Here is a 26,688-nt window from a genome sequence, read left to right on the forward strand (position 1 = left end):
TTAATCATTCATTCGATGGTTAATTAGTGGCCACTGGTTTCTTTAGCACACACATCAGTAGACACTGATACTGAGCAAGTTGAATCCATCTGTGGCGACTTCGATGATTGATTAGTCTAAATGCACAACAAAATCCAAACTTCTCCCAACATCCCTAAAATGACACATCAGTAATACCCTTCATTGGATAGTTAATTAGTCTATAAATGACACCATCACGAAACTGCTACCATCAAAGAAATTCTATGGAACATCCCTACCAGTCAATTTCAAGGAGTCTGCAAGGAAAATCAGTGAGTAGACATCAGTTTACCTATCACAGAAATAGAGAAGAAAACAAAACTACTACCATCCAATTATTCTTTTTCCTTCTACTAGACATAACGCAATGAACATTATAATGCACAAAGTTTCAGAATCAATTGTATAGTAGATGTGAATCTTGAGTTGCCTGAATTTTAAGAAGATATAGAAATCATGTATAGTGGATAGACAGATATATTTCCGAGTTGAGCTCGCTTCCGTGTGGACCGTGTAAAAAAATGGCATAACAGTGAACCCAAATCCATCACCAATTCACAATCGGCTCAAATCTGATTTGAGGAGCTGGGCATAGCCGCAACCAGCAGTTGGGTTCTTCATACGCAATCGACAAGCAGCACCATGTTCAAGGCCTTGTTCTTGATGGTGGATGAGGAGGAGCCCTTGCAGTTGGAGACGGAGATAAACCAAGAAACAAGGACCAAGAACCAAACCCTAGGTAGGATAGGAAGAAGAGAGGAGAAGGAAGAGAGACTCAAAAGTGAGAAGGTGGCCAGCGGAGGAGACGGTCGCCGGAGGGGAGAGCGCCGCGTCGTCGGAGCGCCGTCGAATCCCAGTCACGTCCGTGTCAAGGAGCAACCACTGTCCGAGGGCGCTAAGTCAGTTGCAGAAGACGCTGGAGATGATGCTGATTCCGGAAGGAGGGAAGATGAACTTGAAGCAGCTGAAGGAGAAGTGGTGCGCCGTGCAACAAGGCCCGTCAAGATAAACCTGAAGTACTATGGGCCTGACTGGGCCGTGTAATTAAGTCTAATTCCTGTAATAGTTCTTCGTGCGAGAGGGGAAAGAACTGAGTAGGTGAGGAAGATAAGAGAGAGAGAACACGAGGTGAACTCTGTCTTTGGCGACCATGGTGGCGTAGGCGGCGGTGGCTCCATTCCTGTCGGAATCGGAGAAATATCTCAGTAATAGAGTTGCCAATTCCTTCGTGTTCTAATCCGTGCGTTCATTCTGGATTGCTTTTCCTGTGCAAGTTCGTTAACAATTGGTATCAGAGCCTCTACGCTCCAAGAATTCCTTGGCGCGGTTGTAAAATTCCAGGGGGAGGATTGGAATTGTTCTTAGAACAGATTCCACAATAAGGCAACTTGCCTTCTCTTGGTTAACTGAGTTCGGGAAGGAGCGGGGGATTCTAGATCTAGTTGGGTTCGCTCACAAATTCCAGGATGTCGCAGGAGAGTAAACTTGATGTCTTGTTGAGAACTATTGAGGAGAATGAGAAGAAGAGAATGGAGGCGGAGGCGAGGACTCGGGATGATCTCGCTGATCTGAAGAAGATGGTGGAGATTTGTCTTCCCAAGATGGAGGAGAAGGTGGAAAAACTCAGCGAGTCCGTGCAGACACTAAGCCACAAGGTGGAGCTGATGGAAGGTGGCGCGATCAAACAAGAAACCGCTGCAGATGCTTCAGCACAAGGAACTCCATGGTTGCATGGTAAGCGGAATCCTCCTCCCATCTCACCTAGTCCATTTTCTCCGGATTCTACTGTGCAATCACCAACTTCTTCTAGCATCACACCGATCTGAGTACTAGTCTTCCTCCTATGACTTGCCCTAAGTTTGATGGTGAGAACCCACAGATGTGGAAGAGCAATTGTGAGCAATACTTTGATATCTATGGTATTAATCCTATGCATTGGGTCAAGGTGGCCACACTCAATTTCAGTGGTAATGCAGCATTTTGGCTTCAGTCGATCCGTTCTCAAATTATGGGTATTACTTGGCAAACTCTGTGTGACTTGATCTGTGCTAGATTCACTAGAGATATACAGGAAGCACTAATTAGAAAATGGTTCCATGCGCAACAGAACAGCACAGTCACTGAATATGTTGAACAATTTGACAGTATCATGCACCAGCTAATGGCATATGACAGTGCTCTCACCCCTGTGTATTTTGTTACTAAGTTCATTGAAGGGCTCAGGGATGATGTCAGGGGTGCAGTTATGCTACAGAGACCCCAGGACCTTGACTCAGCTTGTTCAATTGCCTTGCTCCAAGAAGAAATCCTGGAAAGTAATAAGTCTACTACACACAGAAGGTCTGATAATCACATTGCGTTCAGGCCAGTACCAAAACTCAACAATTATGTGCCAGTGCCTCCAGGACAGAGATCTGTAGCTGTTAGTGCACATGATGACAAAAAGGGAGTGGAATCTGCTAAGTCCAGAGAGGACAAATTTGCTTCTCTTAAGTCTTACAGAAGGGCTAAGGGTCTTTGTTTTGTCTGTGGTGAAAGATGGGGGAGAGACCATAAATGTGCTACTTCTGTCCAGCTCCATGTTGTCCAAGAATTATTGGAAGCAATGCGCTCTGAGTGTAATTCTGATGACATCCTGACAGCTAAAGACCCTATTGAATCAGTAGAGGCAATTGATGGAGGATTGATGGCTATATCTCAGCAAGCTTTGTGGGGGTACAGAATCATCCAAATCTATTAGATTAAGGGGATGGGTTCAAGGAACAGAGATTCTTATGTTGATTGACTCAGGCAGTACACACTCCTTCATAGATGAGAGCATTGGCAGCAAGCTTGTGGGCCTCATTCCTTTAAGTAGATCTGTAACTGTGAAAATAGCAGATGGTGGTACTATGAAGTGCACACAGCAAATTCTGGGGTGTCGTTGGTGGACTCAAGGTCATTATTTCAAGAGCGACTTCAAGCTGTTGAATTTGGGCTCTTATGATGCTATTCTTGGCATGGACTGGCTAGAACAATTTAGTCCTATGCAGGTGGATTGGGTTAACAAATGGCTAGAGGTTGTGATTGATGGGCAGCCTGTCAGACTGTATGGTGTTACTCATCAAACCGACAGATGCTCCTCTATTACTCCTGATCAATGTTTGGGAATGGCTAAGGTTGGGTCACTGCTATTTATGGTACAGTTGATGTCTATATCTCATTCTGAAAAGACTGAAATCCCTGATGACATTCAGTCAATCCTAGACCCAAGGGATTACCCCCAAAGAGAATATGTGATCATCACATTCCTTTACTTCCTGGGTCCAAGCCTGTTAACCTTCGCCCTTATAGATTCAATCCAGCCCTCAAGGATGAAATTGAGGCACAAATTTCAGAGATGTTGCAAAGTGGTGTTATCCAACCGAGTCAGAGTGCCTTTGCATCTCCAGCCCTTCTAGTCAGGAAGAAGGATGGCACTTGGAGGCTAGTAATTGATTACAGACAACTGAATGCCATCACTGTCAAGTGTTCCTACCCCATGCCTGTGATTGATGAATTGCTAGATGAATTACCTGGGGCTAAATGGTTTTCAAAACTTGACCTTAGGGCTGGTTATCATCAAATAAGGATGAAGGAAGGAGATGAATATAAAACAGGCTGGTTATCATCAGATAAGGATGAAGGAAGGAGATGAATATAAAACAGCCTTTCACACTCATACTGGTCATTATGAATACAAGGTCATGTCCTTTGGACTGACAGGAGCTCCAGCAACCTTTCAGGGTGCCATGAATGAGACATTTAAATCAGTCCTGAGGAGGTTTGCTCTGGTATTTTTTGATGACATTCTTATTTATAGCCCTGATTTGCCCTCACACCTTGACCACCTCAAGCAAGTGTTAACCCTGCTGCAGCAACATCATTGGCAAGTAAAGTTATCCAAGTGTTCTTTTGCACAACAGCAACTTACCTACTTAGGTCATGTCATAAGTGCAGAGGGGGTATCTACTGATCCAAGCAAGATTCAAGAGATTGTTAATTGGGAAACACCAACAACCAAAAAGAAACTCAGGGGATTCTTGGGTTTGGCTGGCTATTACAGAAAGTTTGTGAAAGGATTTGGATTAATCAGTAAACCAATCACTCAGTTACTACGAAAAGGGGTGCCATATAAATGGACTTTGGAGACTGAAACTGCCTTCCAACAATTGAAACAAGCTCTGGTTTCTGCCCCAGTGCTGGCATTACCTGATTTTAGTTTGCCTTTTACTGTCGAAATTGATGCTTCAGATTCAGGGATTGGGGCTGTCCTGTCTCAGAACAAACACCCAATAGCCTACATTAGCAAGGCACTTGGTCCCCGAAATCGAGGGCTATGTCACGCCCGGAATTTCTATCCAAAATTCCAAACGCTTACATGTGTGTGAACCCTCGTCCAGGAATCAGCCGAGGCACACAATAACAAATTGATAATAGAGTACAATTATTACTCTAATTAATAAGCGAATAAAATGTCATTACAGAGGTAGATAGTTCCTCTCAAACAATAAAGATCTAAGCAGCGGAAAAATAAGATAAACGGCGCAGACGGCTCCACTCCACAGGCAGCTTGACCAAGGCTACACCTAATCCTCCACACCATCAGCCTCATTGAAGAACTCTTCCTCTGATGAATGATTGCAAGGTGAGTATATGACATACTCAGCAAGCCACGCAGCAAATATGCAAATGCACAGGATAACAAAGGATGGCATAGTAGGGTTTCATTTGCAAAAGCAGCATTTAGCAAACATTTCAGAATTTAATAAAACAGTTAAGTATTAAACAATATTAATCCAACGCTACACAACATACCCTGTTGTATAGGCCCAACCATTCTGAACAACCATCCCGGCTGCACAGTTCTATCTCCAAACCAGGAATGTACCATTCCAAACCAGGAGCTAATCAAATTATTACCAATTATAGCATCATTTACTATGGTGAGAAGTGTGGGACTAATCACGACAGACATTGTTAGACCCGCCCATAACCGCGGGCACGGCTATTCGAATAGTTTTACTCTGATCAGAGGTGTACCACTGTACCCACAAGACACAACCCCACATCATGTCACCATGTGCCTCAATACCACCACGGTACCTCGGAAAAGAGTTGTGACAATACCCCTTGCATAACACAATCCACTGCAGCGCACCTTCCTGGATCATAATCACCCCCTTATAAACAAGGCATGGACTCCCCAGCGACCCCCGTGGGCTTATCTCCGCCACTTCTCAGTCTGGTGCCCCGCAATGAACCATGCTATACAAAAGATAAAGCCGTTGCCCACGCTGGCTTGTGGTTGGCACGGTTAATGTTTCACAACCGAAACTCGTGAACCGGTCCTTAATTGTCATGAGCACGACCATCAAAACCATGTGCTCACAACCCACCATTACCAGGTTTTAGTTGGCACATTAATTAATTAACCAATCACGATTGACCATCGTGAACTATCATTAAGCCATCATTAAATAATAGTGAGTCATAAGTTATCCCAATAGTGTGCTAATGTTTCTAATCAGGGCTAAGCAATTATATCTAATATCTAGTTGAACCAATAAATAAAGCTCAACTAGTCAAGTTATAATAACCCAAGGTATCAAGGAATAAAGTAATCAAGAACAAAAGGGCTATAACAAACAATAGGTTAATTCCACCCAATGACATTCGAAAATAAATGCAATAGTTGAATAGAAACAATAGCTTTAAACGGGATCAACATGCTCAAAGGGTTGTTTGGGATCTGTGTGACTTGCCTTGCTGGCCTTGGAACTCTTCAAACTCTTCTCCGGCGAAAACGGACTCTCCGGAAACGACGGAATCTAAGCAGAAAAGAGCAAAATCACCAAAACAGCACATAAACAAGCATGAACAGTACATGTGGATATTTTTAACATGTAGATCTCAATTTTAGAAAAATTTAGAGACTTGAACCAACTAAATCGGATCTAAGATGAATTAGTTATGAATTTTTAAAGATTAAATCGGATTAAAACACTTAAACTGATTTTAATTGAATTATGACGCAATAATGAATTATTTTTTGAAAAGGAAAAGAGGATTTATTGCGTCAGCGGGCTAGGGTTTCGGTGGACCGAGCGCACGGCGGCGGTTCACGCGAACGGACGGCCGAGATCGACTTGATCCAAAACAGACGGCCGAGATCGATCGGTCCACGACCGGCTCACGGGAGAGGGCGACGATGACGTCGGCGATGACGTCACCACCGGCGGCGGCGGCTCGGCGGCTCGGACGGCGCACGCTCGCCGGCGAACGGCGGCGCTTCGGCACGAACGGAGGACACCAACGGGTAGCGGACGGCACGGCGAACTCACCGGCGACCAAAGCGATGGCGGAAGAGGAACGGACGGTGACGGCGACGAGGAGGAAGCGGCGGCAAACTTCGGGTTGACGGCGGCGACGGTGCTCCGGCGGTCTTCGGCGGCGGCGAAGGAGTGGACGAGGACGGCGGCGACTTGGCGACCACGACGGCGGTCTTCCCGAGCGACGGCGACGGCTGGAACGGCGGCGGCGCACGGCTGGAGCGACGGCGGCGACGGCGGCGCTAGGGCACACGGCGCTAGGGCGTTTCCGACGACGAGAGGCGAAGGCAAAGGTGGCGGCGGGTAGAGGAGACACCGGGGAGCCTTTTAAAGGGGCTAGGAGGCAACGGCGAAGGCCCACGTCGGCCGGCGACGAGAAGGAAAGTTCGGGAAAATCGAATCCGAAACAAACTCGAATCCACGAATTTCCAAACGATTTAGCCGATGTTTCCAAAGGAGAAAAGGTAGAGGAGATCTCGAAGATCATTTCCCTTCTATTGATTCGGCCGGAGAAGGAAAGGATCGGCCGAATTGGAAAGCGGCGGCGACGCGCTAGGGTTTCGGCCGGAGGAAGACGACGATCCCGACAGGTGGGACCCACCTGTCAGCGACAGCGCGCTCGCGCGGGCGGCTGCGGCTGCGGACTGGGCCGGCTGGGCCGAGGAGAGAGAGAGAGGGGTTTTGGGCCGACTTTCGGCCCAAAGCCAAAAGAGACTTTTTAAAACCTTTTTCAATTTAAATTATTTCTTAAATGCAATTCCATTTATTAAAAATACTTCCTTAGCTCAAATAAATCCCAGAAAAATCTAGGAATTATAGAATTAAGCAAAGTATTTAATGAAATTTTATCTGGCCCCACTTTATATTGGAATTTATTAATTAAAATTAGATCTTCTTTTCTAGGCTTTTAAAATAATTTCTAAAAATTCCATTTAAACAACAATTTATATATTTTGAATTTTTAGGGTGTGACAGGCTATCAACTTATGAGAAGGAATGTATGGCTATCTTGTTAGCAGTTGATCACTGGAGGTCATACTTGCAACTTGGGGAATTTATAATTCTAACTGATCACCATAGCTTGATGCACTTATCTGATCAGCGTTTACATACCCCATGGCAGCACAAGGCTTTCACCAAGTTATTGGGCTTAAACTATAAAATTTGCTATCGTAAAGGGACCAGCAATGCTGCTGCAGATGCTCTATCAAGAAAGTTTCAAAGTGATTCTGAGTTGTCCATCATCTCTAGTTGTGTTCCCAGTTGGTTGCAAGAGGTTGCTAAGGGGTATGAACATGATCCCTATTCTTCTGATCTGCTTTCAGCCTTGTCTGTTCAGCTTGACTGCAAACCTGGATTTCAGTTGCAGTCTGGAATTATTAAGTACAAGGGGCGCATTTGGATTGGTAATCATCCTTCTCTCTAGTCACAATTGATTGCTGAGTTCCATGCTAGTCCAATGGGGGGACACTCTGGTTTTCCAGTCACTTACAGTAAGATCAAGAAACTGTTTGCTTGGCAGGGTATGAAATCTCAAGTAAAGGATTTTGTACAGCAATGTCAAACTTGTCTGCAAGCAAAACCTGACAGATCTAAGTACCCAGGGCTTCTACAACCATTACCTGTTCCTGATGGATCTTGGGAAGTCATCATCATGGACTTTATTGAAGGTTTGCCTAAGTCAAAGATCTTATAACTGCATAATGGTTGTGGTGGATAAATTTTCTAAATATGCACATTTCTTGCCTTTGGCCCACCCTTTCACTGCTCTTGAAGTAGCCAAGGTGTTCATGTTGAATATTTATAAGTTGCATGGTCTACCATTGGTGATTATATCAGATCGTGACAAAATTTTTACTAGCCAGCTATGGACTTATCTTTTCTCTGCTTCTGGAACAAAACTTAATCTGAGCACTTCTTACCATCCCCAGTCTGATCGACAGACGGAACGAGTAAACCAGTGCCTTGAGATTTATCTGCGGTGTTTTGCTCATGCCAATCCTTCTAAATGGGTCACATGGTTGCACTTGGCTGAATATTGGTACAATACTTCTTACCATTCCTCTTTAAAGACTTCCCCATTTGAAGTCCTATATGGGCACTCTCCTAGGCATTTTGGAATCAATGTGGACACTTGTGAAATTCCTGATTTGCAAGAATGGCTAAAGGAGAGGAAACTGATGCAAGCATTGGTGCAACAGCATTTACATAGAGCAAATCAGCAAATGAAGCATATGGCTGACAAGAAGAGAAGTTTCAGATCTTTTGCAGTTGGAGATTGGGTATACCTGAAACTTCAACCTTATCGGCAATCCTCAGTGGCACTCCGAGCTAATCATAAATTGGCCTTCAAGTTTTTTGGTCCCTTTTAGGTGTTACGGAAAATTGGCACAGTAGCATATAAACTTCAGCTTCCTGCAACTGCCAGTGTGCATCCTGTCTTTCATGTATCTCAGTTAAGGGCGGCTAAGGGTTATAAAGAGCTTTCATCACTTCAGTTGCCTAAAGCTAACTCTGCTCTGCAAGTTCCTTCTCAGATTCTTGATAGCAGGGTGGTCAAGAGGGCTACCGATGCTGTTCTTCAAGTGCTGATCCGCTGGTCTGATTCTGCAGCCGAGGATGCCACTTGGGAAAACATGGAGGACTTACGCACTCGATTTCCTACTGCTTTGGCTTGGGGACAAGCCAAATTTCAAGGGGAGGGGATTGTCAAGGAGCAACCACTGTCCGAGGGCGCTAAGTCAGTTGCTAAAGACGCTGGAGATGATGCTGATTCCGGAAGGAGGGAAGATGAACTTGAAGCAGCTGAAGGAGAAGTGGTGCGCCGTGCAACAAGGCCCGTCAAGATAAACCAGAAGTACTATGGGCCTAACTAGGCCAAGTAATTAAGTCTAATTCCTGTAATAGTTCTTCGTGCGAGAGGGGGAAGAACTGAGTAGGTGAGGAAGATAAGAGAGAGAGAACACGAGGTGAACTCTGTCTTTGGCGACCATGGTGGCATAGGCGGCGGTGGCTCCATTCATGTCGGAATCGGAGAAATATCTCAGTAATAGAGTTGCCAATTCCTTCGTGCTCTAATCCGTGCGTTCGTTCTGGATTGCTTTTCCTGTGCGAGTTCGTTAACCGTCCGCTCCACCGCCACCGCTTTCCCTGCGCGCTGCTCTTCTCCTGTGCGCGAGGGTTTTTTTCCACTCCATATGGGTAGCTGTTTCTTTCCCAACCTAGGACGAGGGGGAAAGGCCGGATCGGCCTCGATTCAATCCGCGACGGGATTAACCGAATGCAAACTTTTCTGTGGGCCGGGTTTCAATCCGCGTCTATCCAATCCACGGGGATTGCAGCCCAATCCCGGCCAAACCCGGGCCAACCTAACAAGGCCTCAAAGGGATGCCCACTTTACATGTTTTTACACTTTTACTTCTCAAAAGATGTTACATACTTCCTATGTCCCAAAAAGAATCAACCTCTAGCTGTGTATCTACGATATAGGCTATATCCGAATACATAGCCAGAAGTTGGCATTTTTTGGGACAGAGGGAGTATATATCTATATATTTATCTATAAAAGTGAACGGTAAGGACCCCTTTGAATCGCAGAGTTGAAAAGATTGGAGGAATAGAAAAAACACAGGATTCTAATAGGAATTGAAGTGTAAAACAGAGGATTGCAAAACATAGGAAAAATACAAAAATGATCGTTTGATTGGACCGCGGTAAAAACACAGAAATCATATGAGAGAGATAGATTCAAAGGAAATTTTCCAAGAGGTTGGACCTCTTGCTAAGTTTCCTCCAAAATCTATATGCTATGTGTCATTCCATAGGAATTTCATAGGATTTGAAAAGTTTCAATCGTTTGAATCAAAGGACGAAATAGAAAAATTTTGTATGAAATTTGAATCCTATAAAATTTTTATATAAATCCTTTGATTCAAATGGGTCCTAAATCTTGAAACTTCACCAGATTGTTCCACGTAATCACCATTGGATAGAGAAAAAGGAGATGGCAAAACCGTTGGATTTGGTGGGTAAAAAGCAGTAAAAAAATGTTCTGGAAAATTCCAGTGTATTCCCTCAAACATGGAAGTTAGGAGTAGCAACAAACGAAATACTAAAAAAAGAACAAAATGCAGCGCCGAGAAAATTAACTGCATGACCAAGGATGGGCCTACTTGTAAAGCAAATATACTGATGTACCTATATAGTAGAAGAGTTGACTTTCTTTGAAAAATTAGCTATATAATTCATTGTTACAATTAGTCCAATTAATTTTTTACTGTGTTAATCTATCTACCTATTATATATTTAAAAAACTAAAAGTCCATTAACATCCTACAAACGCTATTAAACTCCCATGTGGCTCTCTAAAATAAGACCAAAGGAAAATAACAAATCCAGTCTATTTAAGGATATACTTAAAAATATGAAACCGCCTAGTCGCTGTCTTCACGGTTTTTCTTTGAAGTCAGTTTGATCTTGGTAAACTTTCATACATGAATCGACCTCTTTCCTTAATTGAATTCACTAAAAAGCCATACTAAATTTTGGTGTTAACATTGGGTATTGGCAAAATTTGCTACAGGACACTCAAAGTTTGTGGCGTTTGCTGTAAGACACCCAAAGAACGTGTATTCTCTCGTGGACACTGTAAAAATGTGGTAATTAGCTGCTAGACACTCGTCTCATTATTTTATTATTTTCGATAGAAACGGAGAGAGACATTGGTTAAAGACAGATTTGTCCATGAGCCCACTTGTCAATCCCTCTTTCTCTGTTCATCTTCTTCCTCCTGCGGCTTCGGATGGGGCAACGGCGAAGTGGGCGCCGCCGCTGCAGCAGCAACTAGAGCACAGGGCGGCGCGGAGCTGGCTGGGCTGGAGCACGGGGCGGTGCGGGACTGGCTGGGCTGGAGCACGGGGCGGCGCGCCGCTGCTAGGAGTCCTCCCCAGGGCTCCGCTTCGGATGGGGTAGCGGCGAAGTGGGCACCGCCGCCGTCGGCCAAATCCTTGCGCGGGACGCATGCCCCGTCCGCCATTTCCGCCACGGGTGGATCGACAGGGATGGCTCATTTTTTCATTTTTTTTCCCTTTTGAGATCCCCTCTTCTGTTCTTCCTCTCCGTCCTTGACCTCGCAAGGAGCAGTAGTGCGAGCGAAATCAGGGGCATACTGCATACCTACTCCCCTTGGGGCCCTTCCTGCTCCTGCTGGTGCTGCTCGCACTCGCTAAGGGGTATCGAATCAACGCCGTTTTCCAGTTTGCACACGGCTCGGCTTGGCATTGCTGCTGCTGCAGGTGTCAATACATACGTTCCAGAACGAGGCCAACGGGGACATCTGCTACACGGGGCTAGCATGTACCTGGATGCCATCGTGCTTGCCCTTGCCAGATGGAGCCGTTGGTCTGCTGTGGCATGGCAGTGTGAGAGGAGAAGAAAGAAGAACAGAAGCTGGAAGAAAAACAGTGTCAGGGGTGTTTTGGTACTTTCAATGCTCTTTCTCTCTCCATTTCCACCGAAAATAATAAAAGGGATAATAAAATAATGAGGCAGATATCCAGCAGCTAATTACCACATTTTTACGGTGTCCACGAGAAAATACACGTTCTTTGGATGTCTCACAGCAAATGCCACAAACTTTAGGTGTCTTGTAGCAAATTTTGCCTTGGGTATTTCACCACTAGTGGAGCAGAAGGACACCAGTTCATTCAAATATTACAAGCAGATTGGAATGAGTTATTGCAACATGGGAGTATATCCTTTATCTACCATGTGCCATCTACCAGTACGGCAGTACCAACTGACCAACTTCTAATATAACCAAAACCCTCATTCTCTTGGGCTCAAGCTGTCATTGTTAGCCATGGCCGATGGCAAGCTAGAGCTGGACGACAGCGTCGCCGTCGCAAGGCTGGTCGACGAGTAACCAACAACCTCCGACCCAACGGAGGTCATGCTGTCGCCGTAGTACTTCATGGTGGAAGCCGCGAACGGCTGCAGGTACACTGCCACCGGCATCCTCGGCGGCAGCACCGGCATCCTGAACTTCCTCGACTGCAACGCCTCCGCCGCCTGCCTGATCGCCGGCCGCGCCTTCGGGTCGGGGTGCGCGCACCACAGCCCGACGCCCACCACACGCTCCATCTCCCACCGGTCGAACGCGCCGCCGAGCCGTGTGTCGGCGATGGCGTCGAGCGACGACTGATCATCATCACCCCGGCCGTAGAGCTCCCACGCCCACTCCACCAGGCGGAACACCTGTCCGCCGCCGTCGTCGTCGTCCTTCCCACCACCCGCGGTGGCAGCGGCTGCACGAGGTGTCACTACCATTGGTCGCCTCCCGCTTGCCACCTCGAGCAGGACGATGCCGAAGCTGTACATGTCGGACTCGGTGGAGGCCTTGCCGGTGATGACGCACTCCGGGTCGAGGTAGCCCGGCGTGCCGGCAACGGCGGTCATGGTCTGGAGGCTCATGCCGTGGTCGATGAGGCGCGCGAGGCCGAAGTCGCCGAGCTTGGCGTTGAAGGATTCGTCGAGCATGATGTTGCTGGGCTTGATGTCGCCATGGACGACGCACTGATCCCATTCCTGGTGGAGGTACAGCACCGCGGAGGCTAGTCCATTAATAATCTGGTACCTGACAAAAATTAGTCACATAATATGATACACAGATACAGGGAAAGTATATTTGATTTTCACAGAGAATTTACATATGAGTTTACGTGCAATACCGCGCTTAATTTCGGATTTTTTTAGATCATATGAGTTATTGTGAATTTATAGCATTCTTTTTAGAGAAAAACTCCAAATTAACTCCTAACTATTACGATAGTACGAATATAAATGTGATGTGGTAATTTGTATAATACATCACCTTATTACTAACTGTTATGCGAAGATAAAATCGAACTTTCGATCAGAGTACTACTCATTTTTCCCCGTCCTTTCCAATTTGATCTATCATATTTGCAAATGTTACCGAGATCAACGCAAAAAATATCACTCCTTTTAGAAGTAAACCTCATCGGTCATGATGTTGTACTAGGCATGTATGTGGATATGAAAACGTGTAGTTGAATTAATGTGAGGTATGCAACGATGTCATTTACTCATACACAGATGAACGAACATATATACAACGATGTCATTTACTACTGCACACCTAAACGAACATATATAGAACAATGTTATTTACTTCTACACGAATAAGCAAATAGATAACAGTTAGATAATGATCGATTTAGAAACTAAGACGTACAAATTTTAGGGTATGATTAATTGGGATAGAGCCATAGAGGCAGTAGTAATTACTCCCACCTTTCAAATTATAAGGAGTTTTGATCAAAGTTAAACTACTCTAAGTTTAACCAAATTTATAAAAAAATAGTAACATTTTTAACATAAGACAAATATATTAAAAAAATATATTCAATTATAGATTTAATGAAAATAATTTGGTGTCTTATTATATTGTTTATAAACTTAATTAAATTTAGAGTAAAATGATTTTGATCAAATTCAAAACGAATTATAATCTAAGATGGAGTAGTTTATGGTTCTCGTAGGACAAGAATCATCAACATCTATCTATTATATACTAAAAGTTCATTAAACTTCCTACAAACTCTTCTAAGCCGCCACATAGCACTCCTAAAAACACTCCTAAGTCGCTATGTGGCGCTTTAAAAAATTTTAAAATCCGATAGGCCCATTATTTCTAGCCATTAGATCTATTATAAAAAATATAATTAAATTTATCTCAAAAACTCGCATAGTACGTGCACGTATAGGTATTCCCAAAAACAACAAGTACGTCCATACTTTGATACGTACACTGGGCCCACATCATTCCTTTTTTTTTCTTTTTTCTTTCTCACTTATTAGATGGAAAACCAAACTACCTATATTTATAATCGTCTCACTTTCCAGAAAACACTGGTGGAGAAATGCTTTCTAGTCCCGGTTCATAACCCCCTGTAGTCCCGGTTTTCCAACCGGGACTACGAATCCGGGACTAAAGATCGCTATCTTTAGTCCCGGTTCAAATAACCGGGACTAAAAATCAATCTACCTCATATACTACGGAATTGGGCCGACCGACCAAAGATGGTTTCTCCACCAGTGAAAAGACAAAACTTAATTATCTACCTCATATACTACGGAGAAAAACGATAAATCAAAAAATATATCAATATATTAATAGTAAAATCGGAAAGAAATACTAATCAACAAAAATCATAAACACCGGCACTTATTGTTGTCAATAGCCTTTCAACTATGATTTTGTTAAAAATAATACTATACAAAAATAAGTAGGGGGCAAAAATTATAACTATTTTCATCACCTCCTCCTTTTTGTCCCTCCATGTCCTTCAATGCAGCGTCTAGTGTTTACTATGCCATCGTAAATATTACAGGCATATACATATGGTTGAGTTAAGGTGGCGTCAGTAAAAGATCACTATAGGCAATGTATCTAAAGTGACATTCTTACTAATGCAATCCTTTGTGGGTGTGCTCATAGTGAACTAAGTGTTAAAATGGTGCCATAGGCTGGTCTTTAGGGTCACGGCTACGTCGATGTGGAACCAATGTTTCAGGGCATTATATAAGAAAGCTTTGGTAGATACAGTCGATGATGTGGAAATAAGTGATGAACATCGAGTTAAGTAGTGTAGATTATTTTTTAGTGTATTAATAATATATAATTTATTTTAGTGGTACTAATACAGTTTCATTTATTAAAAATGCACATAGCTTTTAAAACAATAACAATAGAGGAGTTTATATATGACCACGACAAAATGATTTTTATTTAAATATGAGATGTATTCTTATTCTTATCATATTTAGTAGTATATTAAAATATACCATCTATTTTACGGTAAATATATTTCTTTTTTATTGTAAGAAAATTTACATTCCCTTACAGTATATATATATATATATATATATATATATATATATATATATATATATATATATATATAGTGATGTATGATTTATTTTACCATTCTTTTTCTTGAACAACAAATAAGATGTCAGTGTATCTCTGCGGGCTTTATTTTCAGTTTATATTTTGAAAATGTTTTCTGATTTATATTCCATCCTTATAGTGTTTTGAAATACAATCTACGATACATGCCCACGTAAATGGGCGGGCTCCCTTCCTTGTTAATCATAAGAGATTTACTCCCATCCAGCAGCTCTCCTCTGTCATTTACTGATTACTATAATTTGAGTGACTTCAAATGTTCAATACCCTTCCCTATTCTCTTTTCCGGTTCCCAATTTAGACGACTAGATTTGATTTTGTACCTTCCGATACTATTACCTACCGGTACAATCCGCCGGACTGGAGCAATCATCTACTCATAATTCATGCACCCGGACGCCGGGACTCGGGGACACGTCACCATCCATGGTTAATGTATTTTCATCAGTCCAGCCAAATTGCCCTGTTGATGGAATCTACAGGCAGCGCTATCGTAAATGCGGCCAAGATGTGGGCCCCACAAAAGCCACTTCGTCAAGGTAGGAACACGCCTGATCGATGGTAACATGGGCACATACGTACGTACCTGAGCGGCCAGGTCAAGGTCTCCTTGTTGCTGTAGAGGTGGCCGTCGAGGCTGCCGTTGCGCACCAGCTCGTACACCAGCAGCAGCCGGCGGCGGCCATGGCACCACCCCATCAGCTGCACCAGGTTCCGGTGCCGCAGCCGGCTGATCACCGTCACCTCCGACCTGTACTCCTTCCTCCCTTCCATGGACGCCCCCCGGGTGAACACCTTGATCGCCACGTCCCGCCCGAGCTCCCTCACGTGCCCGCCGTACACAGACCCCGACCCACCCTCCCCGAGCTTGCCGATCTCCGCGAACCCGCCCGTCGCCGCCGCCAGCTGCGCGTACGGGATTCGCCGTGGCCCCGTGCCCGACTCCATGTCCTCCTCGTCGTCGTCGTCGAGGGAGTCGTCGTAGGAGACGCCGTCGTCGCGTCGGCGGCGTTTCCTCGCTCGGCGAATGAGGATGGTGATGGCGAGGACGAGGAGTAACAGTGCTATGCCGGCTGCGGCCACGGCGGCGCTGAGATGAGCCGTCTTGGCTGACGAGGTGGATGGCGGCGGCGGGTTGGTCGTCCTCGTCGGCAGCGTCGAGCTGAAGGTGAAGGAGAGCACGGTGTGGTTGCTGGCGAACTGGTCGCCGGTGGCCGCCGAGAAGCCTACGGCGACCTGCTCCGGCAGCACGCTTCGCAGGTGGACGGCCGCGGAGAGGTTGTACGTTGCGGTTGCGGCGCCGCCGCCGATGGCGAGGGCGACGTCGAGCCGCCTCGCGCCGCTGTCGTAGGACACCGTGGCGGACATCACGCCGGCGTCGACGAGGCTGTCCTCCGGCAAGACCACGTAGTTCCCGCGGCGCGAGTCGACGTTGTTGATGTCGACGCCGACGTGCCGGCCGCTCGGGTCCCACCCGTCCATGTGCGTGTCGAACTCGACGGCGACGAAGCTGGCGGCGCCTGAGGCGTTGCCCATGGTGGCGCTCGCCGTGTTCCTCGTCAAGCTCTGGTCGAAGAGGCCGAGGCATCCCTCGTAGCACTCCTGCGGCATGTCGGGCATGAACGGCGCGAGGAAGAACGTCATGCCGTGGCCGGCGAGGGCGTTGCCCCTGCCAGCCACCGACCGGATGGTGAAGTTGAAGCTCGCGGCGAAGCTGGCCTCCTCGCCGGTGGCGCCGTCCCAGAGCTGCACCGGCCGCTTGTACAGCGCGCGTCCCCTGGCCCGCGCCGCGAACTCCTCACCGAGCAGCTCGATCCGGCCGGCGGTGACCATGGCGTCGTCCTCCTGCCTGAAATCTTCGGAGACGAAGGAGTCCGCGTCATAGCTGAAGGTGAGAGAGGTGGCGGGGACGGCAACGAGCAGCAAGTGGAGCAAGAGTAGTAGTAGCTGCTGCTGCTGCGGCGGCCGCGGCGTTGCTTTGCTGCTTGAGGAAGACGAAGGGTTTAGGAGGACAGCCATGGAATGGTGCTACCGTACGTGGTTGCAGTGCAGTTGCACTGCCACGATGACTTGTTCATACGCCCTAATTAGTTAACCAGGCATCTTGACTTACTGCCACGATGATTTTGATCGCAGTTAGACAGTTCTCAGTTGGGTCCCACATAATTATTAATTTCCAACAAAAGTTGGAGATTACTTCTGTCCGGTCGCCTGAGGTCGACACCAAAATTCGGAGACCAGAATGCTCGCGTGCTTGCATAATGAGTCTGTAGAGTACTACTGCTACGGAGTAGCAAAGCAAATAGACAACCTTATTGGTGGGTGTAAGGGCATTCTCAATGTACATGTAACAATGGGTAGTAATATAACGGTCGGGCTCAGTGAAAAAGAACTAGCTATAACAAACTCCACAATGGTTAAAACCTATGGGAGGAAATAAGATGGGTCCCACTTAGTCAAAATACAGTGCTTCTTTGAAGTCTTCTACTACCTCCATCCCTAATTAGTGATCACTTTGACTTTTTTCTTATAATGTTTGGCCATTCTTCATGTATGAAAAATTAATGCAAATATAAAAAATAATAAGTTACACTCAAAGTACTTATGATAATAAAGCAAGTCACAAATAAAATAAATAATAATTTCATATTTTTTTAATAAGACGAATGACCACAAATTATAAAAAAAAAACTCAAAACGACAACTATTTTAGGACGGAGGTAGTATTACTCAAGGAATGAATTGACTCCCTCCTTTGTGCAGTACTTTTATTCTTTTTTTTTTCTCTTGTGACCAAGCCATAAGCTTACGGTCAACTTTAGCATTTAATGGCCTATTGTTACGTTCCACAATATTTAAGGCTGAGATCATTTGGAGAATATGGGAACAAATCTCCTACGCATAGAAAACGGAGTGGTCCATTAGCTTGTGATTAATTAAGTATTAGCTATTTTTTCTCAAAAATGGAGCAATATGATTTTTTAAGCAATTCTTGTATAGAAACTTTTTATAAAAAATACACTGTTTAGCCGTTTGAAAAGCGCGCGCGTAGAATATGCGGGAGAGGTATTGGGAACATAGGCTGCCGAACACAACCTAAGGCTAGTCACAAGCTGCCAACTCAACCTTATGACCCTTGTTATGTTCACATTGGATGCCCTATGTTTTCGTAAAATGATTTTATCTCATATGTTACTTATCCAATCGATTATTCGATTATACCGTTATTTTTGTCACAATTAAATATTTACAATAAGATATCACTCAAATATATTTCGATGAAAAAATATACATGTTTCGATAGTTGAAGTCAATGTTTCACCTAGAAACTGACTATGTTAATTGCATATTTTTTAAGTTTTTTATGTTGCAATAGTTATTTGGCTAATGTTTCACATCATGTGTATTTAGATGTTTAAATAAATATATTATGATATTTCACTAGAGCATTTTAAAATGTTACACGTAATGGTGTTATATGTTTCAGTAAATATTTTATGATGTTTCAATAATTATATATTAAATGTTTCAAGTATAATATAAAAATGTTTCAATTAGAAATATGGTATATATATTATTCAATATATAGTCATGTGAGAGCTTGTTGTACGATTTAATATCAAAGAACACAATGGTGTAATTGGGTCACAGATTGAATCATTAATTTACCATTAAAAATAGTTTAAAGTTTGAGAAAGGTTTATATTAGAAAAAGAAGAAACATGTTGAGTTACACATGCATGAAGAAATACGAAAAAGAAAGTTGTTGTATTAGCATGCATGCAGCAGAGGAGGAAAAATCAAGAAGAAAGAAGCTGTACAAAGAGCGAGCGCCCGATATCATATTGTTTTTATTGGTCGACTGATTTGTTGTTAGCCCCACAAAAGTTACATTATCATGAGTAAAAAAGTCGAGTCGCAGCACGCCACGTGACAGGCAACGAAATAAAACATATCATGGTAGTGGGGTTTGAGTATGCTATGTATTTGGGGTGGGTCTAGCATGGCATAACATCTCTTCATGCCTAATTATGTGATTACTTTTTTTGTTTCTTCAGTTATAAACCAAATCCATGCTGCCACACAAATTTTACTTTACTAGATTCGTTCAATTGGATTCTTTTTTTCAAAAAAAATATTGGGTGCTGCATGATCAGCATTTTTAATATCTATTAAAGTTTATGCACTAAACTTTCTAATTGCAAATATAAATTTTATTATGGACATGAAGTCTATATAGAAACATTTTATATATAAAGTCTATATATTGAAAGTTCATATACATAAAATCTATATAGAAACTCTATATATGTAAAGTCTATATTTTGGGCTTCGCATATATAAAGTTAATGTATGAAGAAAGTCTCCACAAAAATAATTCATATTAAAAAATTCCATTAATAGAACTATAAAAAAGACTAACAAAAGAAAGAAATATGAAAAAAAGGAAGTGGAAAAAACAAAAAAGGTTTATATGTATAGGAGGATCACGTGAAAAGAAATGGAAAACTGGGAATAGAACAATACCACTTCATGGTTCATCCTCTAATCATCCTCGTATAGATCCGTTTGCGAGATTATCGGTGGGTGAAAGTTCACTCACAAGCCCTACCGATGTATTTGTTGCTGGTGCTAAGGATTTTTCGTTGGTAATTTAAAGTTTTTTTCTTGCTAAATTCTAAGTATCCACAAAAATAATTTGTATTAAAAATTCCATTAATAAAACTATAAAAAAATAATTCATATTAAAAATTCCATTAATAAAACTATAAAAAATAATTCATATTAAAAATTCCATTAATAAAACTATAAAAAAGACTAACGAAAGAAATAAATATGAAAAAAGGAAGCGGAAAAAACAAAAAAGCTTGATATGTATAGGAGGATCATGTGAAAAGAAATGGAAAATTGGGAATAGAACAATACTACTTCATGGCGCGTCCTGTAATCATCCTCGTATATATAGATCCATTCGCGAGATTATCGATGGGGGAATGTTCGCTCACAAGCCTTACCAGTATATTTGTGGCTGGTGCTAGGGATTTTTCGTTAATACAAAAACGAAAAACGATTTTCCATTAATACAAGAACGATTTTAATGTATTTGTTTTGTGCTAATTTCCATTAATACAAAAACAATTTTAATGTACGAGGACCCCTATAGGTTGTAGGCAGATCATAATTGGTTGCTTCTGCAAAAATCAACCTCTATTTTCGCATGCAGCTTCTCAAGAGGCTCGTATGCAAAAATATATTTTCGTTGGTGGACCTATTAAGGGGCCACATGCAAAAATGAGCCTATTTTTGCATGCGGGCGTCTTAAGTGATCCGCAAGAAAAAAAAACTTCCTCTCGTCCAAAATTTTTTTTCTCCCCTCCTCTCTTTTCCCACTTAGCCACTTCAAATTTTTTTCACCTCTTCTCCTCTCTCTTCTTTTCATTTTTCCACACCCTCTCACCTTATCTCCTTACTCCCTCCCCCACTCATTTTTCTCTCCTCCTCTCCCACTTCCTACTCCACCGCTGGGTGGGAGTGATGGTGGCAGGAGCAGCAGGATGCTCCTCGGCTTCTCCTCTTGCACAGTCGGGCGGGAGCGAGGCAAGAGAGACTTGTGCTGGCTGGCGGGAGGCTCCTCCTCCACCGCCGAGCGGGAATGCGGCGGGCGGGAGACGTGGCACCAGCGGATCTGGTTCCCCCCTCTCCCTCCAGGCCGGATGTGGCCACTGCTCCGCCCCTCATGCATGCGGATCCAGCGGTAGCGGAGCGGATCTGGCCTGGGCAATGGTGGAGCGGATCTGGCACGTCCACATGCAAAAATTGATTTTAGCCAAACGGAAAAAATCAATCTGTATACATCACTCAGCTTTGGTTTTAAACAAACCATTGTACAAGGAACTAATACTTCATCCTCGGAGTATTTTGCCTTGTGGGTAATGGCCTAGCTACTCCTTCCTATGTTGATTATACCATTTTTGAAAAAAAAATTAACAATGTAACAGAACGATAAGTCATGGTAAAAAAATACTACAGTGGGCAAAATAATAATACTTAATTTGATAGGTGAAAAAGAAACTATAGTAATAGTATATAAAGTCCCAGGACCACAAAAATCTAGCCTTTACATTTTATATTTTATGATAAATTAGTGCAAAGACAAAATTCTTGTACTACGGGCAGAGGGAGCAGCTGAATTTATCCATAGATGATGTGGATGGCCTCGCCTTCTACTCTTGACTAGTGTAGCAAGGAAAATTTATACTAGTCCAAGTCTAGTTTTATTCCATAGTTGGATTGAGAAGTGTTAGGTTGGACTTGCATGCCTTTTCTTATTAACACGCGAGTTTTTTCTACACGTAGCCATCGATCAAATGGATATATACCATCTTTGTTTCTTCCTTTCTTATTTTCTTTCATTTTTTCTACAACGGAGGCATCTGTTCTTTTGAAGGGCCTGAATCCCGCGACCCACTCACGTGGATAGGCCGAGAGTCCGGATTTGGGCCAGGTTCACGGCCTGTGTGTTAAACAGGTTCACCCTACTGATCGGTTTATAAAAAACGAATAAGCTCATCTGAGATCTCTTAACTTGTCGACGAATCCGATTTCCGTCCCTCAGCTGGAAAACCAAACACAACGGTCCCTTAACTATCAAAACCGGTGCAGATAAGATCCCTTGGCAGTTTTGAGGGCGGTTTTAGCTGACGTGGCGCCTACGTGGCTAATTTGACTTGGTCTTCATCTGACGTGGCACTGATGTAGCGCCTACGTGGCAATTTAATCTGGAAAAATAATAAAACCCATGGGACCCACATGTCAGCTCCACACATAAAATAATAAAAAATGGTGGGACCCACGTAGGCTCCACATGTGATCCTCTCTCTCCCCTCTTCTCCCTATCCCTTCTCTCTCTCCGGCTGATGGAGAGGGGCGAGCGGCGGTCGGCAGAAGCGGGCGTCGCGCGGGGAGGAGCTGGGCGGGCAGCGGCCGACGGCGGGTGTTGGTATTTCTTACGTCCACAGATAAATCCGCAAGAGCACGGAATACCACTGTAGCACTTAACCTTCGGGTGACCCCAAAAGGATATCGAACTCAGGGAACGCGTATAATCTACCTAAGGCTAAGGCTATCCAAGGACAACAACTGATGGTAGGTAGGCTAGAGAGGACTTTCTATGAGTGTTAATTATATAAGCTAAGCAAAGGTAATTTTCTATCTGTTGCTTCGGGCACCGACCCCTGCTGGTCTGCCAGCGTGGTTCCGGCTATAGCTTTATGATGTATCCGAATATGGAGGATTACTGGGACGGAATTTAAGGCTGTCACCACCTGCCGCCTATCTCTGACAAATCCGTGGGAAGGTAATCTCTAACCTAGACACCACGTCTAAGTTATTAATTACTACTCTAATACTTGCGCAGGAACTTCCTTCTCTATCCAGAGTCCTAGTACTAGAGCACTTAGTACAAATACTAAACAATGAACCCGCAGAGATGGAAATCTTATTTTACTTAGACAAAGTAATTAAATAACATAAGAAAGGAACACGAATACTTACTTTATAGAAGAAGTTCTCCGAACCTGGAGCAGAGTGTACCGACAGCTCCGGTACTCCTCCGGAATTCCTCCTAAGAAGCTACACTCATCGAGGTAGAAGTCGGATGAGCGCCAAACTTCCGGGCACTCCTCGAGAGCTTCCCCTCACTCTCTACCTTATTCTAATGAACAAAAGATACAATAGAGTCTCTTGTAATTCAGCTCAAAGTTGTGTGTTGGAAATGAGAGTAGGCTCCTCCTTTTATAGGCAGGTATGACTGTTACAGCCTATGCGAAATAACCAAGCTACCCCGGAACCACCATCAGGAAGTAATCAGGGCCGTCCACGTCGAATCTCGCGATCAACAGCCTCATAAGTGGTTCGGCCGAACCCAGGAGGGCTCCGTTGGACCTGTTTTTCCTCCTGGACACTAATTTTGAGACCCTCAGCCCATTGGCATGATGGTTGGGCCCATTTGCAGTTTTTTAATTGACTTATGGGGCCTCCAATACGTGTAAATGTATCCTGAATGCACAGAGGTGCAGTTTGTCGCTCGACGGATGTGTTTTCTTCTCAAAATACCTGTATATACATATTTCACCAACACTAGTGGAAATAATTAGTAATAATCCTTACCACTAAGTTGGACACCATGTTTTATTTCATTATATACAAGTATTGATAGTCAGATATTATGATTTAAGGAAAATAAGTAAGAAGGAGCAGTAGTAGTAGGAAGCCTTAAGTGACTTCGTTCATTTACGTTGAGATAGACGAGTAACTACCTTTTTCTATTTTAGTCACCGTGGTGGGCAGCCATCACGATGAGCGATTGCTGTTCTTCCAGCAGCGCCTTCTTCCTGTTTTCAAGAATGCGGATTTGGTTCTGAACAAGAACTATATCATCTTGTATGATCACTGCTGGATCGACGAAAGCCAGAAATAAAGGCTCCCCGAGGACACCCAGCATTTGCTCTAGTTCGAGCTTAGTGTTTTCTATATCAGCGATTTCTTGAGGAATCGCTGATAGTCTTGCAGCGATATCCATGGCTTTGACTCTTTCTTTCTTGTCCCGCAAAATATAGAGTGCGCCGAAGCTTCTATTTATAGGCGAGCCTATTCTTTAGCAGAAGAATTTCTTATTAGAAGTCCTTTTTTTAATAGACTGTAACATAGATAATTTGCCCAGAATTCATGTCCTCCATTAGTGCGAAAAAGAATGAATCCCTTGAGTCCGGCCCCCCCCGGGTATCGACACGCGGGACAGCGGGCTAGGTCAGGTCCGCGGCACGCGGGGCCATAGAGCGCAGACGGCGGCGACTGCCGGCGTTGTGCAGAAGGGCGTCGGCGGCATCGGCAGGAGCATCTCCTCTGAGTACTGAAACCACGACGCCGACCCATCCTCCGCCATCGCCATCGCCATCATCGTCGTCCTTTCCGGCCTCGGTGGCTTCCGCGGCGCCTGTCTGCATGACGACGTGGCCATTGCAGTGCTCAGATCATCAGGAAAAAGCCAAGATAAGAGAGATATTCTTCTTTTCTTTTCTCAAAAGAGATTCACCATCAGGAAGGATGATCACTTGAGCACTAGCACTATATACCAGTATGCATGCATGGACGATCAATCGATAAAGAAGAAGAAGAGAACTGAACAGTAAATTCAGGATTGGGGTGCCAAAATGTGTGGTGGGTGAGAGGGGAAACCTCCAACCTCAGATAAAAACTATAATATCTATGAATCTATCTATCCAGTTGACTTGTTGAAACACACAGCAACAACACACAAAACCAAACAAAAGACAAGAAGTAGAAGAAAAAGAGATATGGATATAGTCATGTAGTAGTACAAAAGAAACAAGAAACTCCATCTACCTTTGCTGATTGATTCTGAATCTGGTTGTTTCAGATATATAACTGTAATCTGAAAAAAGCCTCTGCTTCCTGGTGATCAGCTCACACCTGCAGCTCTCTCTCTCTCTCTCTGAGCTGAGCTGAGCTGAGATGACAGGAGATGAGCTGAGCTGAGGTGTGAAGTGAGTAGAAGTAGAGAAGGAGATGCTAGTTGCAATTGCGAAAGAACAAGGGCACTGTGTCTTTTTAACAGGGCAAGATGATGCAGAAACAGCAACAGCAGAAGCAGAAGCAGCGCCGTGGGTGAACTGGAGGATTCCCTGCGGCCAGCCATTCTCCTGCAGCGCCTCCTTCTTCGCGGGGAGGGCGGCGATGGCGGCCTCCATCTCCCCCATCGTCATTCGGATTGCCGGCGGCGGCGGCGGCTAGCCCCGGCCCCGCGGCGAGGTCCGTCGCGACGCCCGATGCAGCCCCGCCCTGCTCCACCGGCCAGCCGCTCCGTCCCGCCTGTCGCCCGCTTTTGCCAGCCGCCGCTCGCCCTGCTCCATCGGTCGGAGAGAGAGAACGGATAGAGAGGAGGGGAGAGAGAGAATAGAGAGAGGAGGGAGGAGTGAGGATGACATGTGGGGCTCACGCAGGTCCTACGATTTTTTTTATTATTTCGTGTGTGAAACTGACATGCGGGTCCCACGGGTTTTATTATTTTTCTGGATCGAATTGCCACATAAGCGTCGCGTCAGATGAAAACCGAGTCAAATTAGCCATGTAGATGTCACGTTAACCAAAACCGTCATCAAAACCACCGAGGGACCTCATCTGTACCGGTTATGATAGTTGAGGGACTCATTGTGTATGGTTTTTCAGTTGAGGGACGAAAATCGGATTCGTTGACAAGTTAAGGGACCTCAGATGAACTTATTCCTTATAAAACCGAGCCGTTTTAGTTGGTATCCCTATAAATGTCGTTTGGTTTCCACTGGTTTTTCTCAGTTTTCGGCAAATCAATTTGAACAGATTTTCTCCTCGAAATGGTAATTAAGGTAATTATCCATAAAATTTTGTATTTCTCGGACAACTCTCTACACGAATTATTGAACTGTCAAATCGAATAATTTTCAACTAAAATTGTAAAATTTTCAAACTCAAATATAAGAACTTTCATGTTCATAATTACCTGGGGAGAGTTGAAAGTTTAGTTTAGATTAACCCATCAGAGAAGGCCGGCCTGCATTCCGGACGCATGCATGTTACGAGGAATAAGTCCACTTTCCGGCTGTAATTTTTATCTCGAATTTAATTTGCATCCCTAAACCGCAATACCCCCAACTTACAAAAACAGTTCAAATTAAGTCCTCTAATAGTATGGAAGGTTAGTTTTACTGATATGGCAATTTGACCTAGTCCACTCATGTTGACTAGACTCTTACGTACGTGACAAAAATGAAAGTGGCCCAACCTATCATTCTAACTCTCCTACTCCTACCTTCTCTCTTCCCCCTGCTCTCTCTGTGGTCTCCTCTCTCCCTCCTCCCCTCTCTCTCCCCTGCACTCAGTCTCTCCTCCATCAAGGCATCACGGTGGTGATGACGAGGTGAATGGCGGAGGTGGCGCCATGTGGTGGTGTAGCGGTGTAGATTGGAAAGACAATGGTTCCGACATGAGTCCAGACCAGCGGTGTCGAGGCTGAAACTCCTTGGTTGACGCCGGTGTTGGTACTGCCGTCAGGATGGTTTGAAGTTGTATTGGCAGATCCTTAAGCACCAAGCCCTCCCTACCTGGCGCGTCACTGTCGACGAGTAATACTCATGGACCGGATGATTTGAGTATTGGGGTACGTTGGAACAGGGATTTGCGTTGTATGACATCAAACAAGCAAAAGAGACAGATTATACTGGTTCAGGCCCCTCGATGGGTAATAGCCCTAGTCCAGTTAGTATGGGA

General features: G+C 44.2%; 3 protein-coding genes across 3 annotated transcripts; 1 reads left to right on the top strand and 2 right to left on the bottom strand.

The window, feature by feature from the left end:
- The first annotated feature begins 663 nt into the window (after window positions 1–663).
- On the top strand, window positions 664–3,697 carry LOC136356178 (uncharacterized). The gene is made up of 5 exons (XM_066309761.1): window positions 664–1,061; window positions 1,487–1,808; window positions 1,901–2,736; window positions 2,816–3,162; window positions 3,258–3,697. Exons 1-5 carry the CDS (start codon window positions 664–666, stop codon window positions 3,695–3,697), a joined length of 2,343 nt encoding a protein of 780 aa, XP_066165858.1.
- Window positions 3,698–11,902: 8,205 nt separating this feature from the next.
- Window positions 11,903–17,501, bottom strand: LOC4335391 (L-type lectin-domain containing receptor kinase IX.1). Its single transcript, XM_015778396.3, has 2 exons — window positions 15,950–17,501; window positions 11,903–13,005 (listed from the first exon to the last, which is right to left on the bottom strand). Exons 1-2 carry the CDS (start codon window positions 17,380–17,382, stop codon window positions 12,198–12,200), a joined length of 2,241 nt encoding a protein of 746 aa, XP_015633882.1. The 5' UTR covers window positions 17,383–17,501; the 3' UTR covers window positions 11,903–12,197.
- A 5,664-nt stretch (window positions 17,502–23,165) lies between these two features.
- LOC107278497 (uncharacterized) lies at window positions 23,166–25,655 on the bottom strand. The gene is made up of 2 exons (XM_015778398.3): window positions 24,769–25,655; window positions 23,166–24,362 (listed from the first exon to the last, which is right to left on the bottom strand). Exons 1-2 carry the CDS (start codon window positions 25,146–25,148, stop codon window positions 24,173–24,175), a joined length of 570 nt encoding a protein of 189 aa, XP_015633884.2. The 5' UTR covers window positions 25,149–25,655; the 3' UTR covers window positions 23,166–24,172.
- Window positions 25,656–26,688: the final 1,033 nt, after the last annotated feature.

Source organism: Oryza sativa, chromosome 4 (genome assembly GCF_034140825.1).
Source record: "Oryza sativa Japonica Group chromosome 4, ASM3414082v1".
NCBI lineage: Eukaryota > Viridiplantae > Streptophyta > Magnoliopsida > Poales > Poaceae > Oryza > Oryza sativa.

What these genes read in the sequence shown, in the direction of transcription:
- LOC136356178 (XM_066309761.1), top strand. Translation starts at nt 664, where the DNA reads ATGTTCAAGGCCTTGTTCTTGATGGTGGATGAGGAGGAGCCCTTGCAG. An exon ending in TATGGGCCTGACTGGGCCGT is followed by an intron (nt 1,062 to 1,486) that starts GTAATTAAGTCT and finishes CACAAATTCCAG; the next exon opens with GATGTCGCAGGAGAGTAAAC. An exon ending in CATTTTCTCCGGATTCTACT is followed by an intron (nt 1,809 to 1,900) that starts GTGCAATCACCA and finishes GAGAACCCACAG; the next exon opens with ATGTGGAAGAGCAATTGTGA.
- LOC4335391 (XM_015778396.3), bottom strand. Translation starts at nt 17,382, where the DNA reads ATGGCTGTCCTCCTAAACCCTTCGTCTTCCTCAAGCAGCAAAGCAACG. An exon ending in ACCTTGACCTGGCCGCTCAG is followed by an intron (nt 13,006 to 15,949) that starts GTACGTACGTAT and finishes AATTTTTGTCAG; the next exon opens with GTACCAGATTATTAATGGAC.
- LOC107278497 (XM_015778398.3), bottom strand. Translation starts at nt 25,148, where the DNA reads ATGACGATGGGGGAGATGGAGGCCGCCATCGCCGCCCTCCCCGCGAAG. An exon ending in TTCAGAATCAATCAGCAAAG is followed by an intron (nt 24,363 to 24,768) that starts GTAGATGGAGTT and finishes GTCGTCATGCAG; the next exon opens with ACAGGCGCCGCGGAAGCCAC.